This window comes from Salmo salar, chromosome 12, assembly GCF_965601325.2.
Source record: "Salmo salar chromosome 12, fSalSal1, whole genome shotgun sequence".
In the NCBI taxonomy this organism is placed as follows: domain Eukaryota; kingdom Metazoa; phylum Chordata; class Actinopteri; order Salmoniformes; family Salmonidae; genus Salmo; species Salmo salar.
The window spans coordinates 39,496,054-39,522,263 of record NC_138302.1 but is presented as its reverse complement, the minus strand read 5'-3'; the positions used below and the strand labels follow the sequence as shown (position 1 = coordinate 39,522,263).

The 26,210-nt window shown below is 40.9% G+C and overlaps 1 protein-coding gene across 2 annotated transcripts in view; it reads right to left on the bottom strand.

The window, feature by feature from the left end:
• Window positions 1-21,738, bottom strand: part of LOC106564779 (apoptosis-stimulating of p53 protein 2) — a 43,589-nt gene extending 21,851 nt beyond the window's left edge. Inside the window, exons 1-3 of one of the 2 annotated variants that reach the window (XM_014131141.3) lie at window positions 21,165-21,738; window positions 3,597-3,744; window positions 2,942-3,055 (exon numbers count right to left, since the gene is read on the bottom strand). In XM_014131141.3, the coding sequence (XP_013986616.1) occupies window positions 2,942-3,055; window positions 3,597-3,744; window positions 21,165-21,191 (289 nt within the window). In that variant the 5' untranslated portion in view covers window positions 21,192-21,738. The remainder of the gene's footprint in view (window positions 1-2,941; window positions 3,056-3,596; window positions 3,745-21,164) is intronic. The other variant, XM_014131142.3, reaches the window with a different exon arrangement.
• Window positions 21,739-26,210: the final 4,472 nt, after the last annotated feature.

The window sequence follows — 26,210 nt, the reverse complement described above, 5'->3', positions numbered from 1 at the left end:
TACTCATTTGCTGGATGCAGAGTTCAACAGAGTTCAAGTGAAGGTCAAGCAAATCATAGAGAAAGGAAACTGTATTGCAATAATCTGATGGGTGGTCGAATGTTTGTGGGCAAGGAATAATTAACTACATAATCTCCACCCCTCAACCAGTATTCTACAAGAGCACAGACACAAGGGACAACAGACACACCAGTCTCTACATTGCAGATGTGCTGAGGGCAGTCATCAATGACCTTGGACCACAGAAGATATTTGCACTGGTGACAGACAATGCTGCGAACGTGAAGGCTGCTTGTTCTAAAGTGGAGGAGTCCTACCCTCACATTACACCCATTGGCTGTGCGGCTCACGCATTGAATCTGCTCCTCAAGGACATCATGGCACTGAAAACAATGGATATACTCTACAAGAGAGCCAAGGAAATTGTTAGGTATGTGAAGGGTCATCCTATATCATATATATCTATATCATATATATCATATAGCAGCAATCTACCTCACCAAGCAAAGTGAGAAGAATAAGAGCACCACATTGAAGCTGCCCAGCAACACCCGTTGGGGTGGTGTTGTCATCATGTTTGACAGTCTCCTGGAGGGGAAGGTGTCTCTCCAAGAAATGGCCATATCACAGTCTGCCGATATGGACAGCCCCATCAAGAGGATCCTTCTGGATTATGTATTTTGGGAGAGAGTGGTAAGCAGCCTGAAACTCCTGAAACCTATATCAATAGCCATTGTACAGATTGAGGGAGACAATGCCGTCCTGTCTGATGTTCAGACTCTGCTTGCAGATGTAAGAGAAGAAATCCGTACTACCCTGCCCACTTCACTGTTACTCCAAGCAGAGGAAACTGCAGTTCTGAAATACATCAAAAAGTGTGAAGACTTCTGCCTGAAGCCCATACACGCTGCAGTGTACATGTTGGACCCCAAGTATGCTTGCAAGAGCATCCTGTCTGGTGCAGAGATCAACAAGGCCTATGGTGTCATCACTACCGTGTCTCACCACCTTGGCCTGGATGAGGGCAAGGTTCTTGGCAGTCTGGCGAAGTACACTTCCAAGAAAGGGCTTTGGGATGGAGATGCAATAAGGCAGTCGGGCCAACATATCTCATCAGCCACCTGGTGGAAGGGACTTTGTGGATCTGAGACTCTTTCCCCTGTTGCCTCCATCATCCTCCAAATCCCACAAAAATCAGCGGCCTCAGAGCGCAACTGGTCCTTGTTTGGGAACACACACACCAAAGCACGCAACAGGCTGACCAATACAAGGGTTGAAAAATTGGTGGCCATCCGGGCAAATTTGAGGCTTTTTGAGCCTGACAATGAGCCATCCACAACAAGGTTGGAAAGTGACAGTGAAGATGAGGCCTCAGTGTCTGATGTTCAAGAGGCAGACATTGAGGAGGTCCAGGGAGAAGACATGGAAGCCTGAGAGGAAGACAACCAAAACATACAGATGTATGTTGAAAACGTTATGGGAGATGCGATGGATCATTGGGGATCATTCAATATTCCCTTTCTTTTGTTGTTCAGTGAAATCATCCCATGTGAAGAGTACTCATTTAATTAAAGTTCAATTCATAACTAAATTGTTTTTTTTATTTCTATTGGAAGGATTGAATCATTTGTGATTATGTCTACTTATGATAAGGTAAAATGTTTATGTTTCTGTCTCCATATGATACGGTAAATATATCCAATGCAAAAAACATCTACATTTAAATGGTATTAGTATTAAATTGCATATATTTCCGTTAATTCCCATATATTCCCGTTAATTCCCACAGAAAGTTTCCACCTCTGAATATTCCCCAAAATGTGCAACCCTAATCACAGCCAATCACAACACTGGTGGGTCAGTAATACTGCAAAACACTATCATTACACTATTACTGCAGATATACTATGAACATTTTCTGAAATTACAATGAAAACATAAAATACAAATCCTATGTGTAGCACCTTTAAAGTGTGTTAAAGTGATCTATATTCTACATCATATGGGGGTGTGTTCAAAAACTGGACTGTGTTTTTACAACCAACAACCACAACGGATGCTGTGACAATAGTGCCACTGGGTTATGGTAAGTTCATATAAAATATACAAAATATAGAAGAAAACGCAAAAGAGGCAAAAGAAGGATTAAGGATGGCTGAAAAATCTTTCTGCCAGGCATTTACTTAAGTCTTAGTATGTGTGGGCCATGTGGCACACGGGGTGGCATGGCATTGCTTAGGTTAGTCACAGACAGTGCCCGTGGCATATCATCATCACCACACACAGGCTGCATCATGAATAGCATCCTATTCCTTATAGTGCACTACATTGGCCAGGGCCCATAGGCCATGTGGGACGTAGTCAGTCAGAAAAATCCTGGGTGACCTTTAGGCCTGAGAGAATGCAGGCAAGACATAAAATGAGAGTGTACCCTGTTAAATAACTATGTTCCCAGCAGCCGCAAGAGATCACAGAGATTTTAATTATCTCAGCAATGTTTAGAATGCTTGGCATTGTGCCATGGTCAAAACCGCATGCGTCACCAAATAACAGGAAGATATACAATCTTTTCACACATTCTTTCTTTATCATTTTGAGTTTTTACTTCACATGTGACATAGTTAAAATCCAATTGTGGCCATGGAGTAACTCTAATATGGTAACAATTGTATTGAAATCATCATCCCAACAATGGGGACAATGAAATGTGTCTGCCAGTTAGAATAGTAGCCGGCTGTATGAACTTTGGCTCAACTGTAACGGAACATAGGACGAATAGAACATTGTGTACACCACACACATAACAGCCAGTAAACACACCTGCCTACCCAGGCTTCCCCATTTTTCAGGCTACACTTGACACATTCAGTTACCACACTATTTACCATCCAGGGTACTGGTGGGGGATGGGCATTGAAAAATGTGTGTTTGTGGCTCTCACCTGACTCTCTGTAGGGTGCCCGTTCGTGGCGCAGGAGGAAGCGAACCTCACCCCTCTGCTGTCCCCAATGCTGGAGCACGTCCAGCATTCGCTCTCTGTCACTAATGGCGCGCTCTGGTGTGACAAAGAAAGATGCCTGAGTAAGCGGTTCTTGAGTCCAAGGCACGGTTCCATTTTGGTCCCTTACCCCAACCTTTACCCTTCAGGTGTTCACATCTGACGGGATAGTGGTACTGCTTTTTACCTATGATGTCACTTTTAAGATTAGTGAACACCGAAGCTGTAGGGGCTAGGGAGTGAAATGGAACAGTTTTTGTTGTTGTTGTTCCTCCTACCCACCACTGAAAACTTTGGCCTTCGATTGGTTTCATTCAGTTCAACACTTTGATGAGTGCAGCCCTCCATAACATTAACCTAGAGTAAACACTGCCGTTAAAAGTTAGTCAGGAAGTGTCCTGGCTGGTCTAGCAGTAATACCACAGTCTCACACGTGACTACGGTGAAGGGCCCATGCCCTTCTAGCACACCTCTCCTACTTACTTTACTGTCTCTTTTTACTGTCCAATAAACTTGATCCTTAAGTAGTTTGCACTTTACGTCAAGTTTAAAAGGTATACAATTGAGAAGACTGAGTGAGAACCGTTCTGAAACCCACCTGAGCCTCGCCACATTTCAGCTAGGTAGCATTCTCCCTCCCCGGGCTCCTTGCACAGCTCCACCACATCACGACACAGGGTTTCCGGGGTAACGGGCACCTCTGTGAAATGCTGGTCATTGTTGCTGAGGTACACGGTGAGGAACATCTAAGACACAGACAGTGAAAAATAGACCATTAGAACAGTGTTACTAGACATTGGTGCTGTGTACAATATGATAGAATAAGAAACCCTGTTATAGAACATCTGGGTCCAACCCCAGACAAAGACTGAGCCAATTCAGAAAAATCCATCGCAGTGGGGGACTCGCAAAAATAGTGAGAACAGAATAAGTAGCACATTAGGTACCTGTTCTATTCGAAAACAAACAGATGGTCAATGTCTATTTTGGATCCAAAAATCTTACAGGGAGTCATTTGTCAGTGTGGACTTTTTTCTAATAGGGTCAATTCCACAGAATTGCGCTGAGACTCGTATTCTTTACTTGAAATGTATGCCAAACAAAAACCACTGATTTAAAAGATTACAAACCATACAACTCTATGCACAATGACTACTTTTAACAATTTACAATGAACATAAAAATTAAAAAATACATTTACTGAAAGAATTGTGCAGATGCAAAGTTTGGTAACAGAATTTCAGTTAAATCTCCCTCAGTTTATGTCACCACATTTCCAAACAATTAAAAATCTGCTCCGAATGAAGATTCAGAGATGTCTGCAGAAAGAATGGGATGTCAGCTGACATGACACCTTTTGTTTGAAAAAAATCTATTTTGGTTATTGATCTACAGTAAGTGAAGTGGATTTACACCGGTAACAGAATTGAGGCAACATCATGGGTCTTTGATCTACACTACACAGTAATGCATAATTTTGGATATGAATGTCATTCATCCTAAATACGTATACAAAGGCGCAACATCCTCGTTTGCATATTGAGGTATTATTCTACACAATGGCTATTATTTTATTGAGCTCCACCACCAAACAAGACCAAATGTGGTTGGTTCAGATTTGTTCCGGACCAATCAAAGACGTCTATTTTTCACCCGTTTGGACATCAAAGTACAGCACAGTAGAGATATGTAGAGTACAGTACAGTATAGCACAGAACAGTAAATATAGTTCAGTAGAGTATAGTACATTATAGTGTAATGTACCTTACTCTACTGAACTATATTCTACTTTTATTTACTGTACTATGCTGAACTATTCTCTACTTTTGTTTACTGTACTGTGGTGTCCAAACTTATGAAACATAGGTGTCCGTACCAAATCTGAACGTCTATGTTTGGGCCGGTCCAGACGTCTGTGGAAGTTGAAATCAAGGCTGGTCCGGACCAAGAAATTACGTCTGTGAACGATGAAATCAAGGCCAGGGTGGACTGACCAAATAAAGAATTTAAAGAGAGGGGGCTCATGGGTAGGTGTCAGTAAGAGCCGGGAGAGGTTACGTTAATTAGGGATAGAGAAGAGAGGTTGTCCTGACTTTCCACCCTCTTTCTCTGACAAGCAGACAACAGAAGGAGAAAGGAAAACATTTATCAGCTGAACATAATCGTACGCCAGCAAAAGGGAGAACAGTAGCATCTGTTTTTTGTGACTACTATGATTTCCCATTGTAGCCATTTCAAATGCAGACATTCCGTTACCAATTTGTCTGAAATTCTGTTACCGAATTGGTAACAGAATTGAGTTTCATCCCCTTAATAATTCATGAAACAAAATTGATATCAGTAAAAACACTAATTAACTATATAAAAAACAAAGCCTATGATTTCTTAATCTGTCCCTGCTCATGAGGGAGAGAAATTAGAAAATATCTTAACGATATGTGGATTTTTGGTAACGGAATTTTAAAGCACATGGCAATGTTTCTTAAATTTACAGAAGACAGAAAAGGTTATCCTAAACTACACGCAACATGTAAAGTGTTGGTCCCATGTTTCATGAGCAGAAATAAAAGATCCCAGAAATGTTCCACATGCACAAAAATATGTTGTTCTCTCAAATTGTGTGTACAAATTTGTTTACATCCCTGTTAGTGAGCATTTCTCATTTGCCAATATAATCCATCCACCTGACAGGTATGGCATATCAACAAGCTGATTAAACAGTATAATCATTACACAGGTGCACCTTGTGCTGGAGACAATTACATTTTAGCAGACACTCTTATCCAGTGCGACTTACAGTAGTGAATGCATACATTTCATATATTTAATTTCATGCATTTTTTTGTACTGGCCCCCCGTGGGAATCGAACTCACAACCCTGGCGTTGCACACACCATGCTGGCATTGCAAACACCATGCTCTACCAACTGAGCCACAGGGAAGACAATAAAAGGCCACTCTAAAATGTACCGGTTAAACAACAGGTATTTCTGTCTGTAATAAAGCCTATGCCCTCCCAGGCCCACCTATGGCTGTGCCCCTGCCCAGTCATGTGAAATCCATAGATTAGGGCCTAAGAAATGTATTTCAATTGACTGATTTCTTTTTATGAACTGTAACTCAGAAAATCATTAAAATTGTTGCCTGTTGCGTTTATATTTTTGTGTTGATATCAGTTGGCAGGGGTCTAATTCAACATTATTGTATTTTGATGTATTTCTAATACCTTTTAAGACTTGTTCTGGTAGATGTTTTGTAAGGCCCCTTTTCCATCTGTTTGACAATTTGTTTATTCCTCATTTTGAGAATGGAAAATGGTTGAAACGCATAAATGCCTTAATTTCTCAAAAATATAGACTCGTGGCTTTCATTTGTCACCCAATTTGACATGGTTCTATGAACTTCACATGTGCTTATGGGTCCTTTTACTTAGAAATTACCACAGGGAATTCCACGAATAATAATGCCGTTGCTTCAACATCTGGAGTGAGCCAGCCCAAAGACAGAATGGGGACAGTCTGGGAACTACTCCAGAACCCCCTCTGGAATTATAAAGGGGTGAATGCAGTTCTGAACATTTTTTCAAAGAGAAAACTGGGTCTCAAATTCCAATAGAGCCAAGCTCCAATCTCTGAAAATGAAAACATGATGAAGAGGCAACACTGTCAAGGACACTGGTCCTCGAGAAAAGGGGGCAGGCTCTGTGAATTTGACCTTTCACAAGATTCTACATAGGTCAATGGTTTCCTTTCAAATGCGCAAACGCTGCAGCCAGCCACTGTGACAACTGTATATGGGGGACAATAAAGGGTTATAGAGCCAAGTGCAAGTCAGCAATTTCTTTGCACCATAAATAGCAGGCCAAGCCAAACACGCTCCGCTGCCCAAAGGTATAGAGGATGCAAGAAGCGATCATTGACTTGTTGCTTCATAGTGGTGGTCTGGCATGGGGCCTGAAAGGTCTATACCACTGAGGTAACAGATGGGCTTTAGACTGAAGATGCACCCCCAAAATGGCACCCTTTTCCCTAGTGCATTACTTTTGACCAGGGCCCATAAGGTGCCATTTGGGACACATCCTGAGAGTAACATGGAAGCTGTCCTGTAGACTCTGCCACCATTGCAGCACTACGTTCCCACTAACAACCTACAGAACCTACCATTCCGGAAACCTCTGCCTAAAACCAGTTATAATTTGGAGATAATCCATATAAATCAGGAGACTTCGAACTTACTAAGCTATCGATCTGATTGATTTTCAAATTCTTTGTCAAACTGAGCTGTCTACCAATTTCCTGAAATTTGTCGAAGGTGTTCAAGCCTGAACCCATTCATGATAAATCTATGATGTCAAGCACAGTTGGATTATGGAGAGAAACATAATTATGTCGAGGCAACAGTATAAAATAATAAAGCCTTCCACATCCGCCACAAACATCTGGCATTTAACAGAAGTGGCTGAGAGACACCTAACAATGCTAAACCACTCATAATGCTGACTGATCCTACATTTGTGAGACCGTGGCACAAGCTTGCCAGCTGACACTCCACGCACCAATTCAAGTATCCGGTTTGAAGCAGCTGTGCACTAAAGGTTTAAAAAGAGCCTTTTTTTGTCCTCTTTTAAAATATGCTCTCAATCTGGGCACTGGATCGGACTACAGCTGGGGATATGACTGATTGCCTTTCTGTCCTAGTCACGCTACAAGTATAAGAAATCCACAGACTGGCAATTAGAGTTAGGATAACATCATGGCCATGTGCCCTCTTAAAGGTAGACTCCGCCATATGACATCATCATGCAAAGCTAGGCGACTTCCTGTTTGCAGAAAACAAGATAATTAATATCCGCAAAAAGACTACTACTTCCCAACTTTCGGCCTCCCTTCAGACATGCACACATTGGGGAGTGGCAAATAGAGGCCAATTCTGAGTTTGTTGTTGTTGGTTTCTTTAAAACAGGAAGTCACCCCACTTTGCATGACAATGTAATTTTGTCATGCAAGTCTACCAACAACATTTTAAATGTATTTCTCTCCTAAAACTCTTATGGTGAGGAAGGAACTTCAGAATGAATAAATGTTCACCTATTTTTGCATACAATTCCAGGGGTAAAGCTAAACTCTTTGCCATTTCACCATTGCCATTTTTTGTTTGTTTTATTCAATTTTCTGGTGACACTTAGCCTAGGTGAGACCTGTATACCTTTCTGAACAGCTGACTTTTCCAGTTTCTCTGAAGGGTCTGTCTTTAAAGAGCCATTGAACATGTGTGTTTTTCTGTTGCTCATCAGAAAAACGGGATTTCATCTTGGAGGTGTGTTTCCTGACCACTTCTGCGTTTGGTTAATGTTTGTCCCCCATTTCACTTCTTCAAAATCCTCAGAATGAATCTAAAACATTTTTACGTTTCTGCTGAGGATGTTTTACTTGCACAATTTTACATCTAGCTATGTTGTTTGGTGTAAAAAAATTAAAAGTTAAAACTAAAGCAAAAAGTCATAAAATGTGTGACGTGTTGTCTTATGTAAACAACGTCGGGCTGCTGGGCAGTCTGTCTCACTGTCTATGCTATTGGATAGAGAGCAATCACTGCAGCTGTTCACCCCATGTTAGTGGGCAAATGTACATCGTCAAATCAAAACCCAACCTTCATTTACCCATTGTGACGCACAGATGTTCCATACTCAGTTTTAGACGAGACTGACTTTATGACCAAAATCTGCCTATTTACATTTTGTAGTCAATTTTGACACTAGAATAACTGTTTCTGACTCCTATCAATGCCACATAGGGATTTTCAAGGGGATCTGTTGCTTTTTAAAGGCAGTCACTCTTTAACAGTATATAGCTGATTTGAATCCTATTTGTATCTTGTAAAGCTGCTTAAAAAAAAATATGGACCCCAGCTTGTTTCTCTGTATACAGCACACTTCTCAATGCTGTTCATCAACCAAACCACACTAATGTATTCATTTATTGAGTGGTAATAGGAAAATGTTGGACTAAATACATGTCTTTAAGGAAGCCCATGCATCAACCAGTACAGAAGTGGGGCATGGTGTCAGAGGTTGATAAAGTGAAGAGAAGTAGGCTGTCATTTTCTATTTCACTGCACTGGGCCTTCATTTTATCACATAGGGCAAGGGCTATGGGAAGCAGTAGGCACATTGGGAGATCTGAGTGAGCCTTGAGGCCATCTAGGACAATCAGAAATGAACTGCACCCTACTTGGTAAGGCTCATATAAAAGTTGATGTCTAAAAGGCCTAAAAATGCTGCGAAAATTCCCAAATATAGCCTTATTAAATAATGAGCAAAAGATAATTATATTTTATTTACAACTACAAAAAAGGGGCCGCGAACATTGGGGGCTTATGCTAATTCCTTGGCATGTCCCTGTTTGCTTGGCACCACTCACTGAATGCATGGCGTGTAAAGATATCTTTAGTGCTTTTGTAAGACTTGTCGAATACAAATCGACCAAATATCAAATTACATGCAAAGTAACACACTTGTATTTCCATACACAAATGTATAAGGGAGCTATCATTGCTGGCTCATGGTCTGTATCTGAAATTGCACCCTATTCCCTATGTAGGGAAATACTTTTGACCAGGACCCATAGGGATCTGGTTAAAAGTAGTGCACTATGTAGGGAAAAGGTTACCATTTTGGATGCACCCTTGCAGTGGATGACCAAGCCTTTAACAGAATAGGGGAATGTTCTTTTCCCCTCAGAGAATAATCAGCCATTATGGAAATGTGGCTTTTTGTATATGAGCTCCAATGACAGCCCTTGTGCTATCCCCCAAGGCAGATGTTCAATTGATCTCGTATTGTATGTACAGTGGGGTCTGAAATGATTAACACCCTTGATAAAGATGAGCAATAATGACTGTATAAAATAAATAATTCAAATACTGAGCTATATTGTGTGCAACAAAATAGTTTTTTGCGAAATTATATAATTGTATACATTTGATTAAAGAGATTTTGTATAACAAGTAATATAAAAAAGTCTCAAAAAGGTAGACCCCTAAAGATTCTTAGAAATAAAGTAGTCAGAAGTGTAGTATTTTGTCCCATATACCTAGCAAGATATGACTACATCAAGTTTGTGACTCTTCAAAGTTGTTGGATGCATTTGCAGTTAGTTTTGGTTGTGTTTCAGATTATTTTGTGGCCAATAGAAATGAATGGTGGGGCCTCCCAAGTGGCACAGCGGTCTAAGGCACTGCATCGCAGTGCTTGAGGCGTCACTACAGACCCGGCTTCGATCCCAGGCTGTGTTACAACCAGGCGTGACTGGGAGTCCCATAGGGCGGCGCACAATTGGCCCAGCGTCGTCTGGGTTAGGGGAGGGTTTGGCCGGGGGGGCATTACTTGGCTCATCGCGCTCTAGCGACTCCTTGTGGCAGGCCGGGCGCCTGCAGGCTGACTTCGGTCGTCGGTAGAGCTGTGTTTCCTCCGACACATTGGTGCAGCTGGCTTCCGGGTTAAGCGGGCATGTGTTAAGGAGCCCGGTTTGGCGGGTCATGTTTCGGGGACGCCTGACTCGACCTTCACCTCTACCGAGCCCGTTGGGGAGTTGCAGGGATGAGACAAGATCGTAATGACTTTGGGTGAAAAAAAGTAAAACAAAACATAAAAGATAGTCATTAATGTATTGTGTCATTTTAGAGTCACTTTTATTGTAAATAAGAATAGAAAATATTTCTAAACACTTTTACATTACCGTGGATGCTACCATGATTCTGAATAATCAAATCAAAATCAAATCTTATTGGTCACATACACATGGTTAGCAGATGTTAATGCGAGTGTAGCAAAATGCTTGTGCTTCTAGTTCCAATGGTGCAGTAATATCTAACAAATAATCAAACAATTCCCATCAACTACCTACAGTTGAAGTTGGAAGTTTACATACACCTTAGCCAAATACATTTAAACTCAGTTTATCACAATTCCTGACATTTAATCCTAGTAAAAAAATTCCCTGTCTTAGGTTAGTTAGGATCACCACTTTATTTAAAAATGTGAAATGTCAGAATAATAGTAGAGAGAATGATTTCTTTCAGCTATTATTTCTTTCATCACATTCCCAGTGGGTCAGAAGTTTACATACACTCAATTCGTTTTTGGTAGCATTGCCTTTAAATTGTTTAACTTGGGTCAAACATTTCAGGTAGCCTTCCACAAGCTTCCCACAATAAGTTGGGTGAATTTTGGCGCATTCCTCCTGACAGAGCTGGTGTAACTTAGTCAGGTTTGTAGGATCCTTGCTTTTTCAGTTCTGCCCACAAAGTTTCTATAGGATTGAGGTCAGGGCTTTGTGATGGCCACTCCAATACCTTGACTTTGTTTTTGTTAAGCCATTTTGCCACAACTTTGGAAGTATGCTTGGGGTCATTGTCCATTTGGAGGACCCATTTGCGACCAAGCTTTAACTTCCTGACTAATGTCGTGAGATGTTGCTTCAATATATCCACATAATTTTCCTCCCTCATGAAGCCATCTATTTTGTGAAGTGCCCCAGTCCCTCCTGCAGCAAAGCACCGCCACAACATGATGCTGCAACCCCCATGCTTCACGGTTGGGATGGTGTTTTTTTGGCTTGCAAGCCTCCCCCTTTTTCCTCCAAACATAACGATGGTCATTATGGCCAAAGTTCAATTTTGTTTCCATCAGACCAGAGGACATTTCTCCAAAAAGTACGATCTTTGTCACCATATGCAGTTGCAAACCGTAGTCTGGCTTTTTTATGGCGGTTTTGGAGCAGTAGCTTCTTCCATGCTGAGCAGCCTTTCAGGTTATGTCGATATAGGACTCGTTTTACTGTGGATATAGATACTTTTGTACCCGTTTCCTTCACCATCTTCACAAGGTCCTTTGCTGTTGTTCTGGGATAGATTTGCACTTTTCGCACCAAAGTACCTTCATGTCTAGGAGACAGAACGTGTTTCCTTCCTGAGCGGTATGACAGCTGCATGGTCCCATTGTCACAGGCGTCGTAGTGAACAGACCAAGGCGCAGCGTGTAGAGTGCTCATTCTTAATTTATTATAGGAGAACACTTAAACAGAAAAATAACAACGACCAACAGTTCCGTAAGGTACAAAGACTAATACGGAAAACAGGCTGCCTAAGTATGGCTTCCAATCAGAGACAACGAAAGGACTCGTTTTACTGTTTTGGCCGAGTATGGTATTGGAAACCATACTCGGCCAAACATAAAAACGAAACATAGAAATACAAAACTAGAACAAAATCCCCTAGAACCAAAAAACCCCAAGACACACAAAACAACCCCCCTGCCATGCCCTGACCATTCTACTATGGCAAAATGACCCTTTTCACTGGTCAGGACATGACACCCATGGTGTTTATACTTGCGTACTATTATTTGTACAGATGACCGTGGTACCTTCAGGCGTTTGGAAATTGCTCCCAAGGATGAACCAGACTTGTGGAGGTCTACAATTTTTTTTCTGAGGTCTTGGCTGATTTCTTTTGATTTCCCCATGATGTCAAGCAAAGAGGCACTGAATTTGAAGGTAGGCCTTGAAATACATCCACAGGTACAGCTCCAATTGACTCAAATGATGTCAATTAGCCTATCAGAAGTTTCTAAAGCCATGACATAATTTTCTGGAATTTTCCAAGCTGTTTAAACGCACAGTCAACTTAGTGTATGTAAACTTCTGACACACTGGAATTGTGATACAGTGAATTACAAGTGAAATAATCTGTCTGTAAACAATTGTTGGAAAAATGACTTGTGTCTTGCACAAAATAGATGTCCTAACCAACTTGCCAAAACTATAGTTTGTTAACAAGAAATTTGTGGAGTGGTTGAAAAACTAGTTTTAATGACTCCAACCTAAGTGTATGTAAACTTCTGACTTCTACTGTAATACACAGAAATCGCGGTGCAGTAGATGGTATAAAATACAGTATATACATGTGATATGAGTAATGTAAGATATGAAACATTATTAAAGTGCCATTATTTAAAGTGGCATTGTTTAAAGTGACTAGTGATCCATTTGTTAACGTGTCCAGTGATTGGGTCTCAATGTGGGCAGCAGCCTCTCTGAGTTAGTGATGGCTGTTTAGCAGTCTGATGGCCTTGAGATAGAAGCTGTTTCTCAATCTCTCTGTCCCAGCTTTGATGCACCTGTACTGACCTCGCCTTCTGGATGATAGCGGTGTGAACAGGCAGTGGCTCAGGTGGTTGTTGTCCTTGATAATCTTTTTGGCCTTCCTGTGACATCGGGTGCTGTAGATGTCATGGAGGGCAGGTAGTTTGCCCCCGGTGATGCGTTGTGCAGACAGCATCACCCTCTGGAGAGCCTTGCAGTTGAGGGCGGTGCAGTTGCTGTACCAGGCTGTGATACAGCCCGACAGGATGCTAAGGTTGAAGAGGCACTGTGGTGCCTTCTTCACCACACTGTCTGTGTGGGTGGACCATTTCAGTTTGTCTGTGATATATATGTCCAGGAACTTAAAACACTTTCCACCTTCTCCATTACTGACCCTTCGATGTGGATGGGGGGGATGCTCCCTCTGCTGTTTCCTGAAGTCCACGATCATCTCCTTTGTTTTGTTGATGTTGAGTGAGAGGTTGTTTTGCTGAAACCACACTCCAAGTGCCCTTACCTCCTCCCTGTAGGCTGTCTCATTGTTGTTGGTGATCAAGCCCACTACTGTTGTGTCATCTGCAAACTTGATGATTGAGTTAGAGGCGTGCATGGCCACGCAGTCGTGGGTGAACGGGGAGTACAGGAGAGGGTTGAGCACACACCCTTGTGGAGCCCCAGTGTTGAGGGTCAGTGAAGTGGAGATGTTGTTTCCTACCTTCACCACCTGGGGACGGCCCATCAGAAAATCCACTGAAGTGGGTCTAGGGTAGCTGGTAAGGTGCCGGTGATATGATCCTTGACTAGCCTCTCAAAGCACTTCATGATGACAGAAGTGAGGGCTACGGGGCGGTATTCATTTAGTTCAGCTATCTTTGCCTTTTTGGGTACAGGAACAATGGTAGCCATCTTGAAACATATGGAGACAACAGACTGGGATAGGGAGCGATTAAATATGTCCGTAAAAACACCAGCCAGCTGGTCTGTGCATGCTCTGAGGACGCGGCTTGGGATGCCGTCTGGGCCTGCAGCCTTGCGAGGGTTAACACGTTTAAATATCTTTCTCGTGTCAGCCACTGACATGGGGGGGGGGGCTGTCTTTGTTAGCAAGCCACGTTGGTGGCACTGTATTATCCTCAAAGCGGGCAAAGAAGGTGTTTAGTTTGTCTGGAAACGTGGCTGCTTTTGTTTTTGTAGTCCGTGATTTGGTGTAGACCCTGCCACATACGTTTCGTAACTGAGCCGTTGAATTGCGACTCCACCTTGACCCTCTACCGGCATTTCGCTTGTTTGATTGCCTTGCGGAGGGAATAACTACACTGTTTATATTTAGCCACATCCCGAGACCTCTTTCCATGGTTAAATTTGGTGGATCGCGCTTTCAGTTTTTCGCGAATGCCGCCATCCATCCACGGTTTCTGGTTAGGGTAGGTTTTAACAGTCACAGTGGGCACGACATCTCCAATGCACTTATTTATAGTGTATAGATCAATGTCGTTGTCTGAGGCTGACTGGAACATATTCCAGTCCGCGTGATCAAAACAATCTCGATTGGTCAGACCAGCATTGAATGGTTCTCGTTACTGGTACATCCTGTTTGAGTTTCTACCTATAAACCGGTACTAGCAAGATGGTGTCGTGGTCGGATTTGCCGAAGGGAGGGCGGGGGAGGGCTTTGTATGCATCGCGGAAGTTAGAGTAGTAGTGGTTGAGAGTATTAGCCCTTCGTGTCATGCAATCAATATGCAGAAAACATTTAGGTAACATTGATCTCAAATTTGCTTTGTTAAAATCCCCAGCTACAATAAATGCAGCCTCCAGCCCCTCTAACTTTCTCACTCATTATTCAGGATTTATTCAGGATTATCCATAATCATGGTAGCATCCACATTAACGCAGAAGTGTTTAGAAACATATTCTATTCTTATTTATAATAAAAGTGACAATACATTATTTACCATTCATTTCTATTGGGCACAAACTAATCTGAAACACAACCAAAACAAACTGCAAATGCATCCAACATGTTTGTAGTCAGGAGCTTGATGTAGTCATCGCGTGCTAGGAATATGGGACCAAATACTAAACTTTTGACACTTTATTTATAAGAATCTTTAGGGGTGTCAATAAATTTGACCCCTACCTAAAAATAATGTATGACTTGTTAAACAAAATCTCTTTCTCTAAGCAATTGTATTAGTATGAATTATTTTATACAGTCATTACTGCTAAACTTTATCAAGGGTGTCAATAATTTTAGACCCCACTGAATATCTTGGAGAACCAGAAGTAGAATAGAATACTTTACTTCCTTTGAGAGAATTTGTCCTATAGGCTACACTGTATTCCAGGTAGCCCCCACATACAGATAATTCCAGTCTTCAGAATAAGACATGTGCATAGGCAGTAGTTGTATTAATAAAGCCACGATAGAATTGAAAACAATCCATTCTAATTCTATGGATAGATTCTATATAAACACTTATGGCAGGCGGCTTGAATGAATACAATTCCCCTGATTCACACAGGGGAAATGCAGAGCACTTTGACTTTGCGTGTGGGAGCAGCCCTAATAACACAACATTTCCCTTCTATTCAGACAGATCAGACAGCTTGGGGGTGAAGTTTCCCCTAAGTACATATCTAGGATCAGCGTCCCCTCCCCCAATCCTAGAAATGCAAAACTGACCCATGATGTGTCTGGGGCAACTTAACCCTACTTCGATCAGACATTGGCCTGCGAGGTCTAGTCTGTGGTAAAAATGTAATAATGTTTCACAGTGTGGGGCATCTAATGAGATCGGTTAGGCTAAGCTTCTCATTAATGGCGCATCAGTGTGACTGAGAACAAACCTCATTAGCAATAGGGATTCTAATTGGTGGAGGATAAGGTGATGAGCTAAGTGCCATGAGATCTTTGGAAAGATCTGCTGTAATTGCAAATTGTTCCTCTGTTATTAGGTGACATAAACATAGGCTTCGGGCATTTGACCACGATGACTCGGACTAGAGAATCTATAAGACATTCTATTAACAAATTTCAACTAAAAGGTTGTGTATTTTATCATGTAACCATGAATAAATCACTGTTGATAGGGGTAGACCAAATTAATCGTGGATGGTGGTCTTAATCCGAAATGTAATTACTGACAAAGCCCTTCTTGCGCCTGCAAATTTCTTTCCAAAAAACAACTTTGCATGAGACGCCTTGAGGAAATCAAAATAAACTTTTTTGTGACATTCATTCTTGGTGAATTATTGTGCTGTGGTGCTAAAAATGCTAAAGTGCTCAAAAGTAGGCATGGGAAGGGAACAAGTTGAAATGATACACACAAGTTGTTATAGGACCAACTGACCATTACATTTGGTTAAACAGGTTGAGTGAATTGTCGATATACCATGACGGACACAAATTGAAAGCTAATTAATTGGAAATAGAGTTAAGTTTGATGTGAAGGCAGTTACAAGCTACAGGAGTAATCCAACCCACTGGAGTCATTAATTATTCATGCCAATAACAGCATCCAACAAATAAGCATCTGTCGATACATGCATCATCGGGGCAAAGCCATCCTACGGAGTCCAACCTCAAAGAACTGTTGTGTTCCCTCTTGAAACAAGGACCTTTTCAGTTAAAGCGGTATCATTCTCTCCATTCCATGTTTTAAAAAAGATATTAGCACTAACCCTTGACTTGTGGTTGTGTGGATCTTTAATAAATGTTGGCAGATTGGGATAGGCTTGCGAGCCGCCCCCGCCAGTCAGCTCCCAATGTTTTTAAGCTGCGGCCTGGACCCAGGCCATATGGCCAGGCTCACGTGACTTTACTATTGAATCAGCGTAGCAGTAGCAACCCTCCCCCGTTCCCCACCCCCACTGTGCTGAGTTACTCTGGGAGCAGAAAAACAGTACTGGGTGAAAGCAAACACAACCCAGTCGCTCAAATGTTTACATTTTGACATAGGTATTTGGGACAATGGGAAATGTAATTGTAAATCTCCACCACAGCCATGGAGCAGTACTTTTGAATAATCGCCTAAGGAATGTATAAATAGCCTAAATGTAGCAGCAGAAAGATTGTGTGTATGTGTGTCTGACTGTGTGGTTGCTACTGGTCACAGTGGTAGTAACAGTTGCAAAGGCACTCTGTAACCTCAGGTGTGAGATGAGTTTAACAATGCTAATCAATGATATTTGGAACCAGAAAACAAAGTTAGGTCTAGCCTATAAACTAATCTATTATTTACCCCTATCTGTATAACCCCTGCCCATGCTAAATAATCACTTGTAGATAGGAGGTCCTTGCAAGTTGAGTAAAAATATATTCTCCGTTCACATAACCACATGATGGAACAGCCTGAAATAGATTTAACCTAAGCACCACATTTATGAGTTCTACCAGGGCTAACACTAATTTTCCAGGATCTCGACCTATATAAAGAAACACAAGATGTTGGGCCAACACCATAGGGCTCCCAAGAGGAACAAACAGGCATGCTGAGTTATATTTCTCTCACCATCATTACAGTTTAACAATGCAGGGTCATTGTTCTTCAAATAGCTGTACTTCTTGTTTTGTGTCTACTTTCCAACCCATGTTTAACTAGCAAAATTACACAACTGAGAAGGCAACTATCTTCTTCTTCACTAGGTTCAACTGTTGTTGTCATCCACTCATTAGTCAAGATTGTTTTTAAAGATCAGTGTCTGGCTGAACAAGAAAAGGGAAAACGTTTAGATGTTGTTGAGGATGACATGTTGGCTCTAATTTACACATCATCACTAGGGTATATTGTTACACAGTAATAATCATGTACACTACCATGTCCAAGGTCTATAAGGACAGTAAATCCTCACTTGGAAACACCGGACCACAAGGGAGCCAAACAAGTGACACACTCAAGAGCTAAGATAATATCTTGATTTACCATTCTGCAGACCAGCTAATAATAGAATACCATTGTGCCCATTGTGTGTGGAAGCCTGCACCCACCTCATGGATAATCTAAACATAGAACCCTATCCAGGTTACGACTGACAAAGATTAGTGCAATGCAGGAAAGCCTGTTCAAATTTGTAAGAAGATTAGTTTGTATTTTGTTTCGCATAGTACAGTTTTATAAACAAATTCAGTTACACTTTCTTGCAGCACGCAAAGAGGATCTTGTAAGTCTCTTACCCAAAAGTGTTTTTTAATTTTTTTAATTTAACCTTTATTTAACTAGGCAAGTCAGTTAAGAACACATTTTTATTTACTGGTGACATCAGTCGTGCTCTGGGTGTGGGTTAAGATTTGAGGCTCACACTACCTCTCATATGACTATGCATGGTATACATTCTGGGCAGATTGAACGATTGGGGAGAAAAAAAGCACAAAAAAATAAACATTTGAAAAACTGTTTGTGCCCAGTGAGAATAGCCTATTTCACTTATGGAAAGTCATTATTCATCATTACATGCTGACCACACCGCTCGCGTCGCAAAAATAAATGTACACATACATGTTATTCAATCAATGCACCCACACTGCTCGCGCGCGCCAACGAGCATCAGCGTTGCCAAGCGCTAAAATAGAAGTCAGTTCTATTTGTGACGCTGAATGCGGTGCAAGTCCTCCCCTAACCTGGGCCAATTGTGCTCCACCCTATGGGACTCCCAGTCACGGCCGGTTGTGACACAGCCTGGGATCGAACCTGGGGCTGTAGTGACCCCTCAAGCACGGCCTTAGACCACTGTGCCACTCGGGAGGCTGTTGTTTTTTTACGAGATTACAATCAATCAACTTGACACTCATTGGATTTACACACAAAAAGGCAATGGTCAAAAACATTATCACCATTTCATCCAACAATGTTGTGTATGGACAGAATACACTTAGTTTGTGTCAGACAACCACAAACCTTTAAATTGGGATTTTACTTGTGTGTGGTCCATTGAAGTTTTTCTGGCTAAATAAGGTGTAGTAGCCTAACTGGCAGTTAACCTCATATGCATGCTGCATGATTTTAAACCATTCTTTAATTTCGGAAATGTCATGAGTCATGAGATATGATTTAAAGAAAGCAGAACCTGATAGCTAGACATTCAGAGAACACATGGAATTTCTGAACTACATTAGCATGAGCAACAATAGTGGAATTGGTGGTTCGCCTTCAAAATAAAAGTCTGCCATTGAAACTGATGCAAACAGATGAAACTAGTGAAAATAAAGTCCCGTGATAAGAGCTACAACACTAATATTTGTGCAAACTCTTTAGAATTGTAATCTGTGGGTGTCACGGAGTAGGCTGGAACCCCATTTCATGAACCCAGGATCCATAGGTAAGGCTGTACATGTTCAATACACATACAGTAGGTTGACTGGTGAGATTGGATGGAAAAATCCACTCCAAACCACTCATTCCTTCAAAATTTACAGTGTTAAAAAAAACGAATATGTGAGAACAATATTTTTGTGAACAAATTTCTAATTTTGGCATTATAATAAGGTTGGTAGGAATAATGAAAATCATTGTGGAAATCTGTTGTAACTCAAGTCGTTTACAAAATCCATAATGCAATGCTTTCTATGGGCTGGCTGTTTGGCTAGATAGCTAACTAGCAAACTTAGCTACACACAATAATACCAAAGAAATATCAGCATGTAAAGAAGCTAGTTTGCTGTGAAATTGCCTAAACAAACTGCACTATCAATTTAGGAGTTTAAAATCTTAACCTGCAGATTGATGTGCCTCACAGAGTGGAGTTTGACATTCGCAACGGCAGATATACTTTTGAGATGGGAAACATTGCCCATGCTACGTCAATGGGCCATGAGGTGCATTCTGGGCGATTCTGGGACAAGGAGTGCTCTCAGTCAAGGAATGAATGAGAGTCTATTGGGTGGTAGCTCAAAAATTTAACATTAGCACAAATTTCGTCAACAAGAAGTACAACATTACACATCCTTTCTGAGATGTGAGATAATTAACTTGCTATCTGTAGTATCGTATAGCTTTGGAAGCCTAACATTACAGCAGGTAGCCTAGTGGTTAGAGTATTGGACCAGTAACCGAAAGGTTGCTAGATTGAATCCCTGAGCTGACAAGGTAAACATTCTTCCCCTGAACGAGGTGGTTAACCCACTGTTCCTAGGCCGTCATTGTAAATAAGAATTTGTTCTTAACTGACTTGCCTGGTTAAATAAAAAAGTATATGTATGCCCCCAGTGCAATTCTGAAGTCTATACATCCGCAGTGCAATTTCAACAGATTTTTACTTCTGTGTAAAATTAACTAGTTATCGTATTTTGTTGAATTTATATAACACCCCATCTTTGTTTAGCAGTAGCTAGTACAATTGTGACATGATTCCACAATGTTAATCGGTTTTCATCTGTTTCAATGGGGTCTTTTATTTTGAAGGCAAACCTCCGATTCCACTATTGTTAATCACGCTAATATTGTATACAACACTCTGGTCAAGGAAGCCCATCATTGGCCAAGATGTGGGGTATTCAAACGTTATAAGTAAGGTTACAAACAGTTAATAGCCCACTGTCCTGTATTATTACCCTGGATTGGAAGACTGGGTTTACTGAAAGTCATTAATGCAGCCAGTGATCAATTGAAAATTGAAGGCTACAAGCGCGGCAGGTAGCTTAGCGGTTAAGCGCTTTGGGACAGTAGCCGAAACGTTGCTGGTTCGAATCCCGACATGACTAGGTCTGAATTCTGTCGACGTTGCCTTGGTACTTAACCCTAATTGCTCCTATAAATCTGCTAAATTACAAAAATATACAGTATTTACAGAACCTGCTATTGTTGCCACTGTTGCCAGCAACATGTTGATTGTCCGTGTGCTAAAATCCTACTCAGATTTTGTGTGGACATCCTGCCTTTGTCTCAATATAATAGAGAACTAGATGCTGAGGAACTAGATAAAACATAGCCTAAGGAGTGAGGGCACATTCTAAACAATTCTGTATTGTCTAATCAAAATCATAACACGCACATCAAAGGAACATGTAGTCTGTTACAATAACTCACCGGCATCATATTGGCTCCGTATCGCATGCAACGTTGGCTACTGCTATCTTCGATTCGAGGATATCAAATCCCTCACGTATTCGATAACCCAACAGAGCAGTGACATCGGATCAAGTTTATTCCTTTTTCTGTCGCCCCCGTCTATTATACGCACGAGCGCCTCTCTAATTTACATTCTCCTGTTCCACAATTATTGATGTTGTCTTTACTGGAGACCTGTTGCAGTGGTATTGTAACAATGCCCTTCTCAATGACAACGATCTACCCCTTGAAATCATTTCTCAGGATTAGTCCGGTGGCCACCTGATCGACATGGCCATTTGGCCAAACAAAGGTTTTGTACAAATGTGCAGCCATGAATAATAGAACGGCAGAAATAGCCTACTGTACGTCCACTGTTAAAACCAATTTTCAATCCATATTTAATCTATCTATTAAAGACTAACATTTTTAGACGAATGTGTATCTTTAAGGGCATTTACCCACTAGGAAAGCTATCAGTTGAATTAACAAACGACTGCAACCCAACCCAAAATCGAGTGACGCGATCTGCGAATATAATAATGCTGCGTTCATAACCAAGTGGGAAGGTGGTAATCATCAGTTGTGAAGCGGTAAATTGGAGTTGTGTGCGTTCACATGCGTTCAACTCGTTGAGAAACGCTGATTGGCTAATGGCAAACAAGCTGCGTCAACCATCATTTAAAAGTATAGCTATCATGCTCATAAACAAATTGGACTACAAAAATATATTAATAGATTCGTTTTTAATGAACACTGTTTTGTTGTTGCATATAACTGCCGAAAATACTGTCATAGCAGCCCGGTCTTATAAAACTATCCGTAACATAGTAAACTTACAGTCAAATGAGTATGATATGTTACGTTTGGTATATATGGTTGAGTAAGACTTTTTTGGCGACCAAACCAAATTCAAATCAAATCAAATGTTATTTTATAGTTGCTCTTTTATTTTTTACTTTAGTTTATTTAGTAAATATTTTTCTTAACTCTCTTTTTTTCTTAAAAACACATTGTTGGTTAAGGGCTTGTAAGTAAGCATTTCACGGTACGGTGACAAATGTGAAACATAAAATTTGATTTGATTTTTCACGTGGCGAATACAACACCTTACCGTGAAATGTTTACTTACAAGCCCTTAACTCTTATTTTTCTTAAAACTGCATTGTTGGTTAAGAAAATATTTACTAAATAATATATTTTTTAAAAGTAACACAATAAAATAACAATAACGAGGCGATATATACAGCGGGTACCGATACCGAGTCAATGTGCGGGGGTGACTATGCATAGATAAAACAGCAAGTAGCAGCAGCGTGAAAAGAAAAAGGGGTGTCAATGCAAATAGTCTGGGTAGCCATTTGATTAGCTGTTCAGGAGTCTTATGGCTTGGGAGTAGAAGCTTCTAAAGAGCCTTTTGGACCTAGACTTGGCACTCCGGTACCGCTTGCTGTGCGGTAGCAGAGAGAACAGTCTATGACTAGGGGGGCTGGAGTCATTGGCAATTATTAAGGCCTTCTTCTGACACCGCCTGGTAAACAGGTCCTGGATGGCAGGAAGCTTGGCCCCAGTGATGTACTGGTTCGTACGCACTACCCTCTGTAGCACCTAGCGGTCTGATGCCAAGCAGTTGGCATACCAGACTGTGATGCAACCAGTCAGGATGTTCTTGATGGTGCAGATGTGAAGCTTTTTGAGGATCTGAGGACCCATGCCAGATCTTTTCAGTCTCCTGAGGGAGAATAGGCGTTGTCGTGCCCTCTTCATGACTGTCTTGGTGTGTTTGGACCATGATAGTTTGTTGGTGATGTGGACACCAAGTAACTTGAAGCTCTCGACCTTGCTCCACTACAGCCCCATCGATGAGAATGGGGGCGTGCTCGGCCCTCCTTTTCCTGTAGTCCACAGTCATCTCCTTTGTCTTGATCACGTTGAAGAGATTGTTGTCCTGGCATCACACTGCCAGGTCTCTGACCTCCTCCTTATAGGCTGTCTCATCGTTGTCGGTGATCAGGCCTACCACCGTTGTGTTGTCAGAAAACGTAATGATGGTGTTCGGGTCGTGCTTGGCTACGCAGTCGTGGGTGAACAAGGAGTACAGAAGGGGACTAAGCAAGCTACTTAGCATGTTAGCTAACCCTTCCCATAACCCTTTAACCTATCTCGTAACCTCAACCTCTAGCCTAGCTAACATTAGCCACCTACCTAATGTTAGCATTAGCCACCCAGCCACCTAGCTAACGTTAGCAACAACAAATCAAAATTCGTAACATATATGTTTTGTGAAACGTAACATATCAAATGAATTGTAACTTCTAAGATATCATACGAAATGGATGATGGACATCCACAAATTAATAGATTACATACTAAACGTAACAGATAATAATCGGAATGTTCCGGATTTACATTTACTATGTTACGTCTACCCCTGAGTGCAGGTTGGTTATAGAGGTCCTTTTCCTTTTCCTTTGTCAACAACATCAGAGTTGAGCATGTTTATTGTATTTTTTATTTAACTAGGCATGTCATAGAAGTGGGAAGAAGTGTCAAAGAAGTGCTTATGCCGTGTTCATATGCTAGTCGGAACTAGAAAACACTGACATTTCCGAGTTGCTGATTCGTTGAAAGCAGCATATGTATAACTACAACCAGTTAGCAAATCGTACATTTCAGTGTTTCCTAGTTCCGACTAGCATGTGAAAGAGGCATAAGCATCCACCCACCCATTGGCGATGATAGACGAGTTTCCCAGTAATTACCAGTTGGAGGGCCGTTCAAATAGATTCATCCAATCATATGTTTAATACCACCTTCTCACTTAGTTGTGACCGCAACTTATTCCCCCCTGGCAACAATAAACTCCTCCTTGTCTCACCATGCTGGGATGTGGCTGCTACTACCCCCCTAACAGCATGTTGAAAAGAGGGATGTCCACAGTAGCATCGAAATCCAGGTACAATGTAATGTAGTTAAGGGAAGTTCAATCAGAAAGGCTGGTCTGAATGCTTGCTATAACTTAATACAGTTAACACAATATATTTTACATCGTTTCCTATTCTATATGCATAGTGGGAATGTATATGTTAGATGTTACAAACGTTATCATCAGCATAGAGCCCCACAGTGGAGGTGTCATAATACCCATAAAAGTTAGAGGTCAAACAGGGAAATGGTTCCACCATTCATTTTTCCCATTGGGAATTTTAAAAACACTTGAAACAAGTGCTGTGTTTCGTGTAGGCTTACCCTGGCGTGTCGTTTTGATAACCATGGAAATCTCTCTCAGACAAGGTGACTTTTATGGATATTATGACTCACGCTGTGGTATAGTGTCATATCTCTCCTCGTGCTTAATATCATGCGGCATTCAGGTGCTAGTTGGAACTAGGAAACTCTGAAATGTTCGACCTACTAACTGGATGAACACGGCACGAATATACAGTACCAGTCAAAAGTTTGGACACACCTACTCATTCCATGGGTTCTCTTTATTTTTACCATTTTCTACATTGTAGAATAATAGTGAAAACCTCAAAACTATGAAATAACACATGGAATCATGTAGTAAACAAAAAATAAATTGTTAAACAAGTCAACATATATTTTATATATGAGATTCTTCAAAGTAGCCACCCTTTGCCTTGATAACAAGCTTACCTATGTTCTCTTACGTGCTGTGTTACAGCAAAAGTGATTGACAATTCATCCACATCGTCTCGTTCATTTACAGTACACGGAACAAAAATATAAAACGCAACAACTTCAAAGATTTGAGTTCAAATCAAAATTTATTTGTCACATGCACCGAATACAACAGGTGTAGACCTTACAGTGAAATGCATTTGTAATGTAGTGAAGCCATCTCTATAGTAAAGCAAAGGTCTCTCACAATCATGTGAAACGTCAATTGCTATGGAAATGCTGGGATGTGTTTTTCTATGAAAATTATGTTTAATGTAATGATGCAACTATGCTGGTGATACGATATCGATTACAATTATTAATCTGAATATTAAGGCTATACTCACTTCATGTTACACACATACACTCAGCCACGCAAATTGGCTGGGTTATTTATTCAGACATCACACATTATATAGTCTTACTCTTATCCAGAATTCATACACACTCTCACTAAATCACATCCAATATCAAATCAACCTACTCAGATCTACTACACACATATCTTGACTTAATTTTCTAACATCTGTGGCATTGGCTCACAGGCAAGGGCATTAAAATATATATATATATAGCTTGAACCTGTTTCTTGAATTCTAAACATCAGACATTTGAAATATCATACCTCTAATGGCAGTAACTTTACAAGCACTAATTATGGTAAATGTAGACTGAGAATAGTATCTAGTTATGGTAAGGGGTGAAATAAGTATAGCCAGTTATAACTGTAATGGCTTAGCACATAAGAAAAAAAGATCAGTCTTTACGTGGCTAAAAGAAAAGGAATATAATATACTGTTTACAGGAAACCCACTCTACATACTTAGATGAAGTTGCGTGGAAAAAGGAATGGGGTGGTGAAAATGTTCTGTCATGGACAAAGGAGCTCGAAAGGTGTGATGATATTAATGAACAAAAATGTCGATCCGAATGTGCAAATAGTCAGGAATGATTCGCAAGGAAGGTGGATCCTTTAGAAAATTAAAGTGGATGAAAAACTGATTTGGCTCATTAATCTATATGGTCCAAATCAGGATGATCTATACTTCTTTGAAAATATTTATACAAATTTATTGAACTTACAGGCAACAAACAATCAAATCATTATGGTGGGAGACTATAACACAGTGTTAAGTACCTTAATGGACTGTAAAGGAAATCCCTGTACCCTCAAGGAAATCACAAATATTATAGACACATTAGAAATAGGGGATGTTTGGAAACTAAGAAACCCTTACCTAGTGAGATATACATGGAGACTTAATCATGCTAGTCATCTTGACCACATTCTTGTCTCTTTCGCTCTTGCATCAAAGGTTAAAATAGCATTGATAGGAGACA